At 39.4% G+C, this 12,241-nt stretch overlaps 1 protein-coding gene across 19 annotated transcripts in view; it reads left to right on the plus strand.

Annotated features, from left to right (window-relative positions):
* ZC3H14 (zinc finger CCCH-type containing 14) overlaps positions 1 to 12,241 on the plus strand; it is a 39,346-nt gene that overhangs the window by 19,037 nt on the left and 8,068 nt on the right. For 11 of the 19 annotated variants that reach the window (XM_007188720.2, XM_007188721.2, XM_007188726.2 and 8 more), the window contains one exon: positions 7,547 to 7,621. The exons of the other annotated variants lie outside the window; for them this stretch is intronic. In XM_007188720.2, coding sequence (XP_007188782.1) covers positions 7,547 to 7,621 — 75 coding nt within the window. The remainder of the gene's footprint in view (positions 1 to 7,546; positions 7,622 to 12,241) is intronic. 19 annotated transcript variants of the gene reach the window in all.

Consider the following 12,241-nt stretch of genomic DNA (forward strand, 5'->3'; position numbering starts at 1 on the left):
TCCTCAATTTTAACTTGATCTTGTTCTACTCTGGAATATTTTCTTGACTTTCTCTTCAGTCCCCCTATTTTTTCTTTTTTAAGACAGGCATATTTTAAAATTTCCACAAGCTCTCTCTTGTTCTGTTTTTCATAGTATCTTGTGAATACAGGATCATTTCAAATTTGTCTGAAGAACATAATAAGAGTTTTTTTGGGGTTTTTTTTTTAGAGAATTCTCTTTTGTCCCCTAATGGATAGTTTTCTATCAGTGTTTGTTTGGTGTTTTTGCACTTTCATTTGCAGGCTCTTTTTAAGAAGTCTGGACACGTGGTTACTAGTGTAAGAAAAGGCAGTATGAAGACTTACCTAGTGTTGTGGCATGGGCTGTAAGCTTTACCGTGGGCAGGTTTTGTTTTAAATAAAGCAGATAAGGAGCTGCTTTATTGGTCTTGAAATTGCAGAGGAATTTCCCTGGGGGGCACTTAAACATTCCCACTAGCTGCCTAGATTCTCCCCATATCATTTGCTGAGTTTCTTTAGAAAAGAGTATTTTTTTAAAAATTAAAAAATTTTATCTTTGAAATGTTTGTGCCTATACCATTTGGAAAAGCTTGTTTTCTGTTTCACATCCTTTGAAATCTTTGCTCATTGCTCCAACCTCTCACCATTGGGTGCCCCTTTGTTCATTTCATCTAGATTAAATACCTCTATCTCAGCACTGTCAACTCCCAAATTAGTTATCTCCAGCCTGGACCTTGTACCTGAATTCCTAATTCCTATCCAACTACTTCACATTTCTTCTTGGATGTATAATAAATCCTTTTAAACTTGTCTAAAAGCGAACTGCTAACATCTTCCCTTCCAGTTTGTTTTTCCTGCAGTCCTCCTCATTTTAGTTAATGGCAGCTCAGCCTTTCCAGTTGCTCAGGCCAGAAACCTGTGCTATTCTTTCTTTCAAACTTACTGCCATTTTTCCTTTCCTCTCTCTCTCTCTCTCTCTCTCCTTTCCTTCTTCATTCCCTCCTTTTTCCTTCCTCCCCTCTTTTTTCCTCCTTCCCTCCTTCCACCTTTAGCAAATCCTATCTTCTACCTTCAGAATATATTAAAATTCACTCACGCCTTATACCTCTGCCTCTATTATCCTAGTCTAAGTCATCATCCATGACCTGCCTTGATTATTGCAATAGTGTCTTACTGGTCTGTCTGCTTTCAGACTTCCCCTTCTGCTGTCTGTTCCACACAGCAGCAGAGTGATCTTTTCAAGCTGTAAATTAGATCACAGCACTCCCCTGCTCAGAACCCTCTGTTGACCCTCTGTTACACTCCAAGTAAAAAAAGCCCTCCTTGATCTCATTACCTATCCCCCGCTTTGTTCTCCTTGCTCTTCCCCAGACGTACTTGGTGTGTTTCTCTTTCAGAGCATTCAGACAAGAGCATGTGTGAGGCCCTTTTGCCCCCTCCTGGGGATGTTTTCTTCCAGATGTCCACATAGCTTGCTCAGCTCTGTGAGGCCTTCCTGAGCCCCACACTCCCTACCACACTTTTCCTTTTTTCTTTTCCTTTTTCTTTTTTTTTGGCCGCGGTATGTGGCATGTGAGATTTTAGTTCCCCGACCAGGGATGGACCCTGTGCCCCCTGCTGTGGCAGCGTGGAGCCCTAACCACTGGAGCGCCAGGGACGTCCCCCAGCCCCCTTTTCTAAAACTTAATTTTTCTCCATAGCACTTACTGCCATCTAATATATATTTTATATTTTCATAGTTCGGATATTTTTATCCAGACTTGGAGCTTTAAATATCAACATAAAATGTATTTTATTTGTTTGTTTTTGAGACTCATCTCCTTCCCCTCACCACCACAATATAAGTTCTTTGACCAGGGTTGTTTGTGTGTGTGTGCGTGTGCATTTGTGTGTGTTGTTCATTGCTGTTATCGAGCACCCAGAACAGTGCCTGGCATGTGGTAGGAGCTTAGTAAATATTTGTTGCCTTAATGAATGTGTCACTCCTGCCTTGCATCTTACTTGTGGTTCTCCCAGCATCTCGTTTGTGGCTTTTTTGCTTGGTCAGTATTTGTGCATGTATTCTCTATTTTCCAGAGGTGGTTGAAATCTCATCTGCTATGATCCCCTTCCTAACCCCCATTTCTAAATCAGGGATCTCCAGATTTCTGACCATACAGTTTTTTGTATTCTAAAATTATTTTTCATTGTGTACGCTAAATGTATGTATTTAGTTTACATATGCACACTCAAATGCTCTTATTTATATGTATGTTAGAACATGTAAAAATAGAATTCTAAGGAGTATAGAGATAAAAATATTTCTAATATAATAGAATTTCTGATATTTCCTTCCTCTACCTCAGTGGAGGAAGTGGATTATCCTCTTAGAGACCCAATTTGGAATCCACTGCTATATGTTGTTAAGGATTTGTGCCATTTTTAAGTTCTTTACTTCATTTTTACGGACTCTCCAGAAGGAGAGTCTGTAAATGCATATACTTAATATATCATGTTGGACTGGAATCACTGTGAAAGACTCTTAGTAAAGAGGAGTTTTTATATTCAGAGAAAACAAGGAAAATTCCCCCTTCGTTCAGCCCACTGCCTTCCTCAGAGGTAAGCACTGCATTTACAGACTGGTGGACGTCTGTAGTCTTGGCGTTTTTTTTATATGTATGTACATGTCCATCCTTTCTGTATAGAGTAGAATTATCTGTATATTTATATGCATATATGTATGTATATATAAAGGAATCACACCACATGATTTTCTTTGTAACAGGTTTTGTTCCATTTAATGTATCATAGAAGTATAATAATCTAGTGATTATGAATACGGGCTCAGGGAGACAGACCGTTCGCATGTTAAACCCGGCTCGGCCACTCACTAGCTGACCTTCACCTTTCTGTGCTCTGGTTTCGCAAGAATATGTGAACTTCCTCTGTTGATGGATATTGACGTTGGAATCTATGGAAGGATCTTTGCTTATTTTGCATTCTGAAGTTGGGCTGGGCCCAACTTTGAAGGGCCCAGGCTTCGAAGCCTCAAATGGCCTCTTTTTAGGCATTTTGTTTCTTTGTGACCCATCCCCTGTTAGAGCACTTTTCTACTTTGCTCACTGAAGTTGTGTTTGCTGCCCAGCTGATCTGCAGGTGGTGCTTGGCTGGGGATGTGCCCCTCTTCCTAGTGGTGACTGTACACGTCCTCTCTTAGCTGGCGCTCTTAAAGAATTCCATGCGACTCTAAAGCCTTGTAAATCTTGAAAATTATTTTCTGTATAAAGATTTTGAAGAGTTAGGTTAATTTACAGATGTAATGGAGAAACGAATAAAGATTCTTGTATAAATTTCAGCATTTTTCTCTGTTCTGTAACTGTGAATGACATCTATTTAACTGGAAAGTCAAAGGCTACAGTTCTTTATACGAATTCTGTTAGAGAGGCTGTGGGGAGTTGTGTTTACCATCTTGCATCCTTATATTTTGCACAGCTTATTTGTTGGCTTGGTGAGTAAACTAAAGTAAAAACAACTTTTCTCAAACTAAAGCCGTCGAGAGACATCTGTGATCTTGGATTGGAAGACTTTAATATTGTTAAGATGGTGATACTCCCCAAATAGATCTTGAATTCAACTTGATCTTTGTTAAAATCTTTGCTGGCTTTTTTGTAGAAGTTGGCAAGCTGATTCTAAAATTCACATAGAAATGAAAAGGACTTGGAATAGCCATAACTATTGAAAAATAATAAAATTGGCAGACTTATATTTCCCAAGTTCAAAACTTACTACAGATCTACAGTAATCAGGACTGGCACTGGCATAAGGGTATACATATAGACCAATGGAATCAAATTGAGAATCCAGAAATGAACCAGTATACTTATGATCAATTTGAATTTCAGTAAGGATGCAGACAATTCATTGGGGAAAGAGCAGTCTTTTCAAAAAATGTTGCTGGCCAACTGGATATCCACCTGCAAAAGAATGAAGTTGGACCCTTACCTTACACCATATATAAAAATTAACTCAAAATGTAAGAACTAAAATTATAAAACTCTTAGGCGAAAAAAATAGGCATAACTCTAAATGAGCTTGGATTAGGCAGTGGTTTCTTATGGCACCAGAATCACAAGAAACCAAAGAAAAAATAGTTAAATTGCACTTCATCAAAGTTAAAAACTTTTGTATTTCAAAAGATACTATCAAGAAAAAGAGAAGACAACCCACAGAATGGGAGAAAATCACATATCTAATAATGATCTAGTATCAAACCAAGGCCGAGTCCTCATTTTCCCTATCTTTAAATTTCCACCATATCTTACATCAGTACAGTTGAATTCCATTATTACCACACATATATATATATACATTTTTTTTTAAAAGATTTTTTTGATGTGGACCATCTTTAAAGTCTTTATTGAATTTGTTACAATACTGCGTCTGTTTTATATTTTGGTTTTTTGGCCACGAGGCATGTGGGATCTTAGCTCCCCGACCAGGGATCGAACCCACACCCCCTGCATTGGAAGGTGAAATCTTAACCACTGGACAACCAGTGAAGTCCCATCACCACATATATTTTTAAAGAGATTTGTCTGTGATCATGGGTCCAATTACCCTCCCTGCCCTCTCCCTAGAAAGGAAGTGTCAAGTACTGTCCTATTATTTATTTTCAAGGGGAAATGAAACTCGATACTAGATAAAACAATTTAAAAATAATCTGAAGCTTGAAAATTATGGGTAATTGATGAAGGGGCAAAAGTACATTAAGTTCACATCATATTCAGGTATAAAGTATGTCATACTGTTTTATTGCTTAATTTATGCTTCAGATCTTCAGTGCTCCTTCTCATATGAGGTAAATAATAGAAAATTCTTTGTGTGTCACATGTCTGCTTCCAGCCAATCAGAAGCCAGAATTATTTTTTGTGTAATAATAGGGTTTATTGTTTAGAGAGGAGCTGTAAGTAAGACTTAACAGCATACAGGGGCCTGCATATTAGGGCTTCTTAGTTGTGGCAAAGGGAACATTGGTTTGTTTAGCATTTTCAGATTTACTTTGGAGCTCTGACTCCAGAAATGTACAGTCCTATCTTTTAATTTATAGGTTTTAAAATGTTACTTTTAATACTTCTTAAAGTAACAGCCTTAGTGATTGCTTTCATTTTTGATGAAAGTTTAATGGGCTGTGAAAGAAAAATTACCAAATACTAAGAAGGAAAGAGAATTTTATGAAAATGTCTTCAAGGTTTCCATCACCATCTTTACCGGTTTTCTTTTCACCTGGACCAGTTGACTTAGGTTCTGTAACAAGTTCCTCTTGTTCACTGAGTGAGCTAGACAATATTTCCCAACTTTTAAGGAAAATATCAACTGATACCAGTGAAATTAAAGGGATGAAAGCAGCAATTTTGACAGTGGAAGCAAATCTTTTTGATTTAAATGTTAGAGTGTCACAGAATGAAGCAAAAATTTCATCTTTGGAGGTTAAAATGAATGAATATTCAACGTTAACATGTGAATGCAACAGACAGTTTGAAGATCTTCAAGAGGTAGTAGATTTTGAGTCACAGTCAAGAACTACTGATGTAAAAGTAATTGGCTTCCTTAGAAACATTGAGAAAGGTAAATTCCTAGTATGTGATAATCATCATGTAGTAGTTTTCATATGGAGGCAGCAAGGCACAGAGAACTTGAATTTTTCATGGACCTTTAATGACAAAATCAGACTCTTCTCCATGATTTAACTTAGAAGCCTAGACTTGAGAATTCCATCCTTTTTAGTGGGTCTCTCTAAAATGATGGTTTGAAAAGGTAGATGAGTATAGAGAGATGAAGCAAAACTTGAAATGTCAGAGAATGGTCCTGTTTCATGTATCTGTCTTGTGAAATTACTCGAAAATGTATAATTCTTCCATTGTTCACTGTTTATGTTAAAAAGACCTGTTGTTAGTATTTGAATTCCTGTAACCTAATTACACATTAGTTTCCCAAGCTGTCCTACAGAATACAATTTGACCAAATGATATCTGTGTTTCAGGTCAGCTCCTCAAGATTTACTGTGTTTTTAACCATGATAATTTTGAAAGGAATTAACTTTTTTTTTTTTTTTGCAACCACTAAAAAGTAATGTAATATAACATGTTTTAAAAGAAAATAGCTGATGAAACTTTGGTAGGTTTTAAAATTTTTACTGAAGTTGAATTTTACTGAAACATGATAGTTGGCAAACAGTTGCCAACTTACATGTTGGCCCTGAGCGAGCAGACTGTCCTTGTGAAACTGACAGTAATAGATTCACTAAGAATTAGCCTGCGTGCATCTTACTGAGATTTCAGTATTTGGAACCCTGTCAATTACATTCCCTCGTACACTGTACTGTAACATTTCTGTATTAAATCAGCAAGTGAGTACCTAGTATCTGCTGAGCACTGGACTGGGGAGGTTTGGAGAAGTATGATATTCTCCCATCACTCAAACTGAAGATAGACAAATCAATTCTGTCTCTGTTTTATTTCATTTTGCAGTGTAACTATGAGGAAATTATGAATGTGTTTAAGAAATAATACATACTCTAGCTGAGCATCTTTTCTTACAGGAGATTCAAGTGATTGTTTACATGCTTTGCTGGTGTAGGACCCGGACTGTAGAGCTCTGAGTGTCTACTTACTTGTTCATTATTCTTTTTGTATCCATCCAGGCCTGTAGTTTGTCCTTTGGGAACTCTGATTAGATAACTCTGGGGTGTTGTTTTGCCCTTCTGTGGGTGGGGGATTGACTTATAATGGTGAGAGCCCAGGTGATGGAGGGAAACACTTCTCATGTTGATCTTGCAGTTGGCTGTTGCCTGTCTCCCAGGGTGCAAGCTGAGGGTCCGTGCACACCTCCCCCTGGCTTTTGCACCCCCTTTATCTTTATCACCAGGCTTTATCTCCAATCCAAGGAAACCAGCTTCCAGACAGGGAGAACCATTGCCATTTTTGACTTAACCTGAGTACAGGTTTTTGTCTTACAGACCTTTGGTCTATCAATATTATTAAATTGTATTGTTGAAGCTTTAAACTATTTTAAAGACTTTCAATTAAGAACCCAGAAAGATTATTTTGGTCTTAATTTCTGGGAAGCACACGTGCTGGTATTGTTTGTTTTTTTTTTTTTTTTTTTTTTTTTTTTAGAATATTCTTCTACAAATTTTTTTTTTTTTAATGCTATTCTTGTCTGCTTACATTCTTTTTATGTATGTATGTGTGTATGTATGGCTGTGTTGGGTCTTCGTTTCTGTGCGAGGGCTTTCTCCAGTTGCGGCAAGTGGGGGCCACTCTTCATCGCGGTGCGCGGGCCTCTCACTATCGCGGCCTCTTGTTGCTGAGCACAGGCTCCAGACGCGCAGGCTCAGTAATTGTGGCTCACGGGCCGAGTTGCTCCACGGCATGTGGGATCCTCCCAGACCAGGGCCCGAACCCGCGTCCCCCGCACTGGCAGGCAGACTCTCAACCACTGCGCCACCAGGGAAGCCCTATTGTTTGTTTTTTAAGCTTAGTGAAGTTTTAAAATTTATATTCTAGGAACTCAGCAGAGGCAATTGTTATCCCGACTGCAAATTGACCCAGTAATGGCAGAAACTCTGCAGATCAGTCAAGGTTGGTAATAATCTTAAATTTTCATTGTAATCTAGCATTTTTCAGTTGCTATTTCCATTCCTTACACCTCATTTAATGTATCTTGTATGTCTTAGATCCTGGCCTAAGGTGCTATATTAAGATCTGTGAAAATATTTTAGGGCCAGGAGATAAGATCTGCATTTTCTTCATGCTTTGTGGTGTTTGTATTTTTCACCTCAGGCAGAAACTTTCTTCCTTTGATGCCATTTCACCCAGGTCCCTGGAAACTGTTGGCTGCTCATGCCCCTGCTTTAGGGACCACTTGAGTCCCTCACCCTACTCTCCGTCCCAATTTTGCCATTGCCCTGAGCTGCTTTAGTGTCCTCTGGCATGTTCAACCTTATCTCCTTACTTGTGCTTCACTTTAGAATCTCATGGCCAGGGCTATACCTAGAGCTTATCATTCTTAGAGCCACTGTAACTTGTTTACCTGTCTCCCTGACCCCCAGCACACAGACAGAAATACCATGCGCTACCTCAGGACTGGGGTGAGTGCCTTATTTATCTTTGTGTCCTCAGTGCCTGGCCCCTGCCAGATGCGTGTAAGTGCCTAATAACTGTCTGCTGAATAAATGAAAGGAGCCATTCAACCCTTGGAGTCGTTAATTCAGATCCTGTTTTCTCCTGCATCCGTTTCCTCTAAACCTGCCCAGTGTTGGAAGCTGTGGTCCCTTGACCCCTCCCTGTCGGCTTCTAACTGAATTTTCTTCACCTGTGTTCAGGATTCCACAGTCAGCAACTGTATTCCCTGACCCTTCCTGGCCTCTGTCTTAGAAAGGTGTGCTTATTGTCTCTAAGGGTTACCTTTCACCCAGATGCCAGATCCTACTCAGCTGACGAACATTCTGGTGTCGCCACACTTCTGTAGCTTTAGGCTCTACCTCTCTTCTGGCTTCTCCCTTCTGTCTATAAAAGTGTTGAGATATTCTCCATCCTTGATGTTGCCCTCTCATCTCCCCACATTCCATCCTGCTTTCTACATAAGAGTATTTTCAAAATGTTTGGCAGCTAAGGTCTGTGTATGTTGTATTTGCATCATCAACTCTTAAACATTTTTTTGTTTCCTTTATTTTTATCCATGATGCATATACAGTTTGAAGCATCATGCAGTTCTACAAGGCTTATGAATGAGTATATCCTTTGCTTACCTCCTATCATGTTTTTTATTTCTGAGAGCCCTTTTGTTTCTGCATATTCCTTTAATTTATTTTTTAACATACTGATTTTATTTCATGTATGCAATACTTTCTCTTATTTCTCTGAAGATATTAAAGGCAGTTTTGGACATTTTCCTCCCCTCCCTCCTTGGTCTTGTTGTCTCCAGGTTGTTGGTTTTGATCACTGTCTTTCATGACAGGTTCTCAGATGTCTGAGGATCCTTGGTTGACTTACATTTAAGAGTGGGGCACTTAAAAAGCTGGTTGGTGTTTTGGGTTCATTAATTGGGGGATGAGGTAGGGGGTTTTGACTTTTGAATGTAGACCCTGCAGTGGAGAGTGATTTGTCTTGCCTGTTTACTTTGGGGGCACTGTGATGTCTGTGTCTTTGGGTCTTTTCTATCAGGTTGGTAAGCTTCTCCAAAGAAAGATCTTTCAAGAAATGGAATGGCTGCCAGGGTTCTGGGAGCTAAGTGGGGACGGGGCTGAGGGACGCACCTCAACATTAACTACTATGTAATGTTTACTTAACACACACGTTTTCAGAATCGTACTTCTTTCAACATGGCTGGCACTCATTGGTCCAGAAACCCTCTCTGTTTTTACCGTTTCAGGAGTCTAAAGCTCCACTTTTCTCCAAGAGAGAAGTGGTCAAAGGTTACCAGGAAATCTAACTGCTTTTTAAAACTAATAGTCTATACGTTTAGTTAATTTTATTGTGGCACCTTTCTGTCAGAGACCATGATGCTTCATCCATAAGCTTATCTAGCAATGATGGATGGGAAAGCACGTCTCCAATTATTCCAAGTATCTTTAATATAAAGGTTAGGGCAATAGGTGTGGTAAGGATCAGAAAAGAAGAAAACAGATACATAAAAGAGAAATGGACACTTGAACCCACTTCTGTTGTGCCCTGTTTTCTCCCAACCCCTTCCCAGGGTCCCCTGTGCTGCCACTTTCTTAGCCTTTGAAGAATCTTGGGATCCACATTAGATTGCTTCATTATTGGCTTAAGATTCTGCTTTTCGAGATCTACTAAGTTAGTTTTCTACTTTCAAAATGTGGTTATCTCTTCTTTTACAATTATTTTCTTTGTGAGTTTTTAAAAAAATTAACCCTTTAATTGACGTTTTATTAGAGTTTCAGGAGGAAACAATGCGTGGGTTCAGCCTGTGGTCTTTACCCAGAAGATGTCACTAACTCTCCCATCTGTCTGCCCTACTTGACCCAGGCTGCTCTCGTGAGTCTTGCAGAGGTGACCAGTGGCTCGTGTGGAGTGTATAGCTCTGTTTTCTGTGCACAATTCTCTAAACTCTGTGGTGTGTGGCACTTGCGTTCCAATGTTTTCTTCCATCCTTGATCCTTTGGCTTCCAGGACTTCACTCTCTCTCTGTTTTTCTACTAATTCCTTTTCATTCTCCTTCAACTCCCCTTCTCCGCTACTGCCCCTTAAAATGTTAACTTAATCCTTTGTCCTGCCCTCAGCATTATTTTCATCTCTACTGTATTCTCCCAAGATGCAGACGAGTAGAACTGCTGTGCCTCAGAAAGAGCAGGGCGGTGAGAAGGAGCGACAGCCCTGGACTAAACTGCGGGCCCTCCTGTTGCTGTAGCTCTGGGGGCTCAGTGAATCATTTAGGAACTTGAATTGCAAATCGGTCATCTGTAACATGGGAGGAAAATCTGCTTCCTAGGCTCCCTGTGAGGATTCAGTGAGAAGACAGCAGCACTGACTATGTACAATTTATTAAATGTTCTCATTTCACCTTCAGCTTCGACTCTGCTTCTCTTATTTCTCTCCCCCTCCTGATAGTCAAATCTGAATTTTCAACTTCTTTCTAAACACCTGAGTGTCCCACAAAAACCTCAAACTAAAGAAATCTAAAATTGAAATTTATCTTTGCCCTCTTTTAAATCTGCTCTTTCTCCTGTCCTGACTCAAGGACAAGCCTCTCCTCCTACACTTGTCTTACTGTGTCTACTGCCCTTGCAGGGGAAGGCAGGTGTGCCTCCTTCCTGGGACAGTAGTTGAAAATGCATCTGCTGTGACGTCTAGTGCTGGTTTGAGTGTGGAATGTGTCTCCTCTTCCTCCGACGTGTGTGAGGAAAGGACAAGGGGTGAGAATCTGGCATTTCGGAGTTGCTCCATCTCTCTTGGGAAGCAGCCTCATACCTGAGATCTGGGACTCCAGTCCATTCCTACCACTGTGTGTTTTTCCAAAACCAACTTGCTCATGTCACTTCCCTACTTAGAAAACTCTCTGGATTACTTACTTTTTCTGGACCAGAATCCAAACTCATTGGCACATACAAGATCCTTTACGCCTCAGCCTTCTTGCCACTTACCTACTCAGCCCTCCACACACCCCTCCAGTCACACCACGTTTCTCACCGTGTCTTCAGTTCCTTGTGCCCTAGGAGAGCCCCTGCCTTTCTCCAGTGACTCTACCTGAAATGCTCTATTCTCCAGTTCTCTCTCCCTCTTAGTTTATTCCTGCTCATTCCTTTGATACCTGCTTCAAATGTTCATCCTCTGTAAGCTTTTTTTTTTTTTTTTCTCTGTAAGCTTTTCCTTGATTTCCCAGCCAGAGTAGGTTACTTTGTATTCTCCCAACACTTTGTTCATACCTCTTTTGGATCACCTTTTGGGGCATGCTGTTCTGAAACTATGTATACATCTATTTTTCTATTTTTTCTTTGTGTACCTAGCACAGTACTCTCACATGTTCAGTTCAGTGAATGAACATGAATAAATATCCTGTGCATTTTGGTTTCTGTTATTTGCCTGGTAATTTTAAGAGAATTGCGACTTACTAACTTCATTCAGTTGATTGCCTATTGATAGGTGAACCAACTCCATCCTGGGCTCCAGGTCTTGGTATATTTTATAAAGTAGTTTAGCTTAAAAATCATATCGTAGATGATGTGATCTGTGAGTACTTACATTAAAGGTCAGTTTTCCTTGCTCTTATTTTTATCAATGTCCGTTTATCTTAGAATTCCCTTTCAAAGTAGTCTATCTACAACCAGGCAGAAATTATGCCAGTTGTATTCTTTTCATCAGGGTATGTTCTGCTCTGTAAGTGTGCAAAATGAACAAAACAGATTTTAGAAAGATTGTTTTTTTAAAACAGCCTTGGTATCATTCTCGGCGCATTAAGACTCTTTATTCTTTATGTTTTTAGAAAATATTGTTGTACTTAAAGTAAGTTTTATTGTTAATAATATCCCATTAGATGCCTCATGGAAGAACCTTTCTATACTGTAGGCAGGAAGTGTTCATTAGAATGCCTTGGTAATATGCTGTATGAGGAAAGGAAAACGACTTCTTTGAAAAGACGTTTGGCATAGAATTGCAGCCTTATTCCTGAGTAGAACCATTGTAATTTTCCTTTGAAAATAATTACAAATATATAAAAGATTGACATTCTTCTCACGTGTG

The sequence above is a fragment of the Balaenoptera acutorostrata genome, chromosome 3, assembly GCF_949987535.1.
Source record: "Balaenoptera acutorostrata chromosome 3, mBalAcu1.1, whole genome shotgun sequence".
NCBI lineage: Eukaryota > Metazoa > Chordata > Mammalia > Artiodactyla > Balaenopteridae > Balaenoptera > Balaenoptera acutorostrata.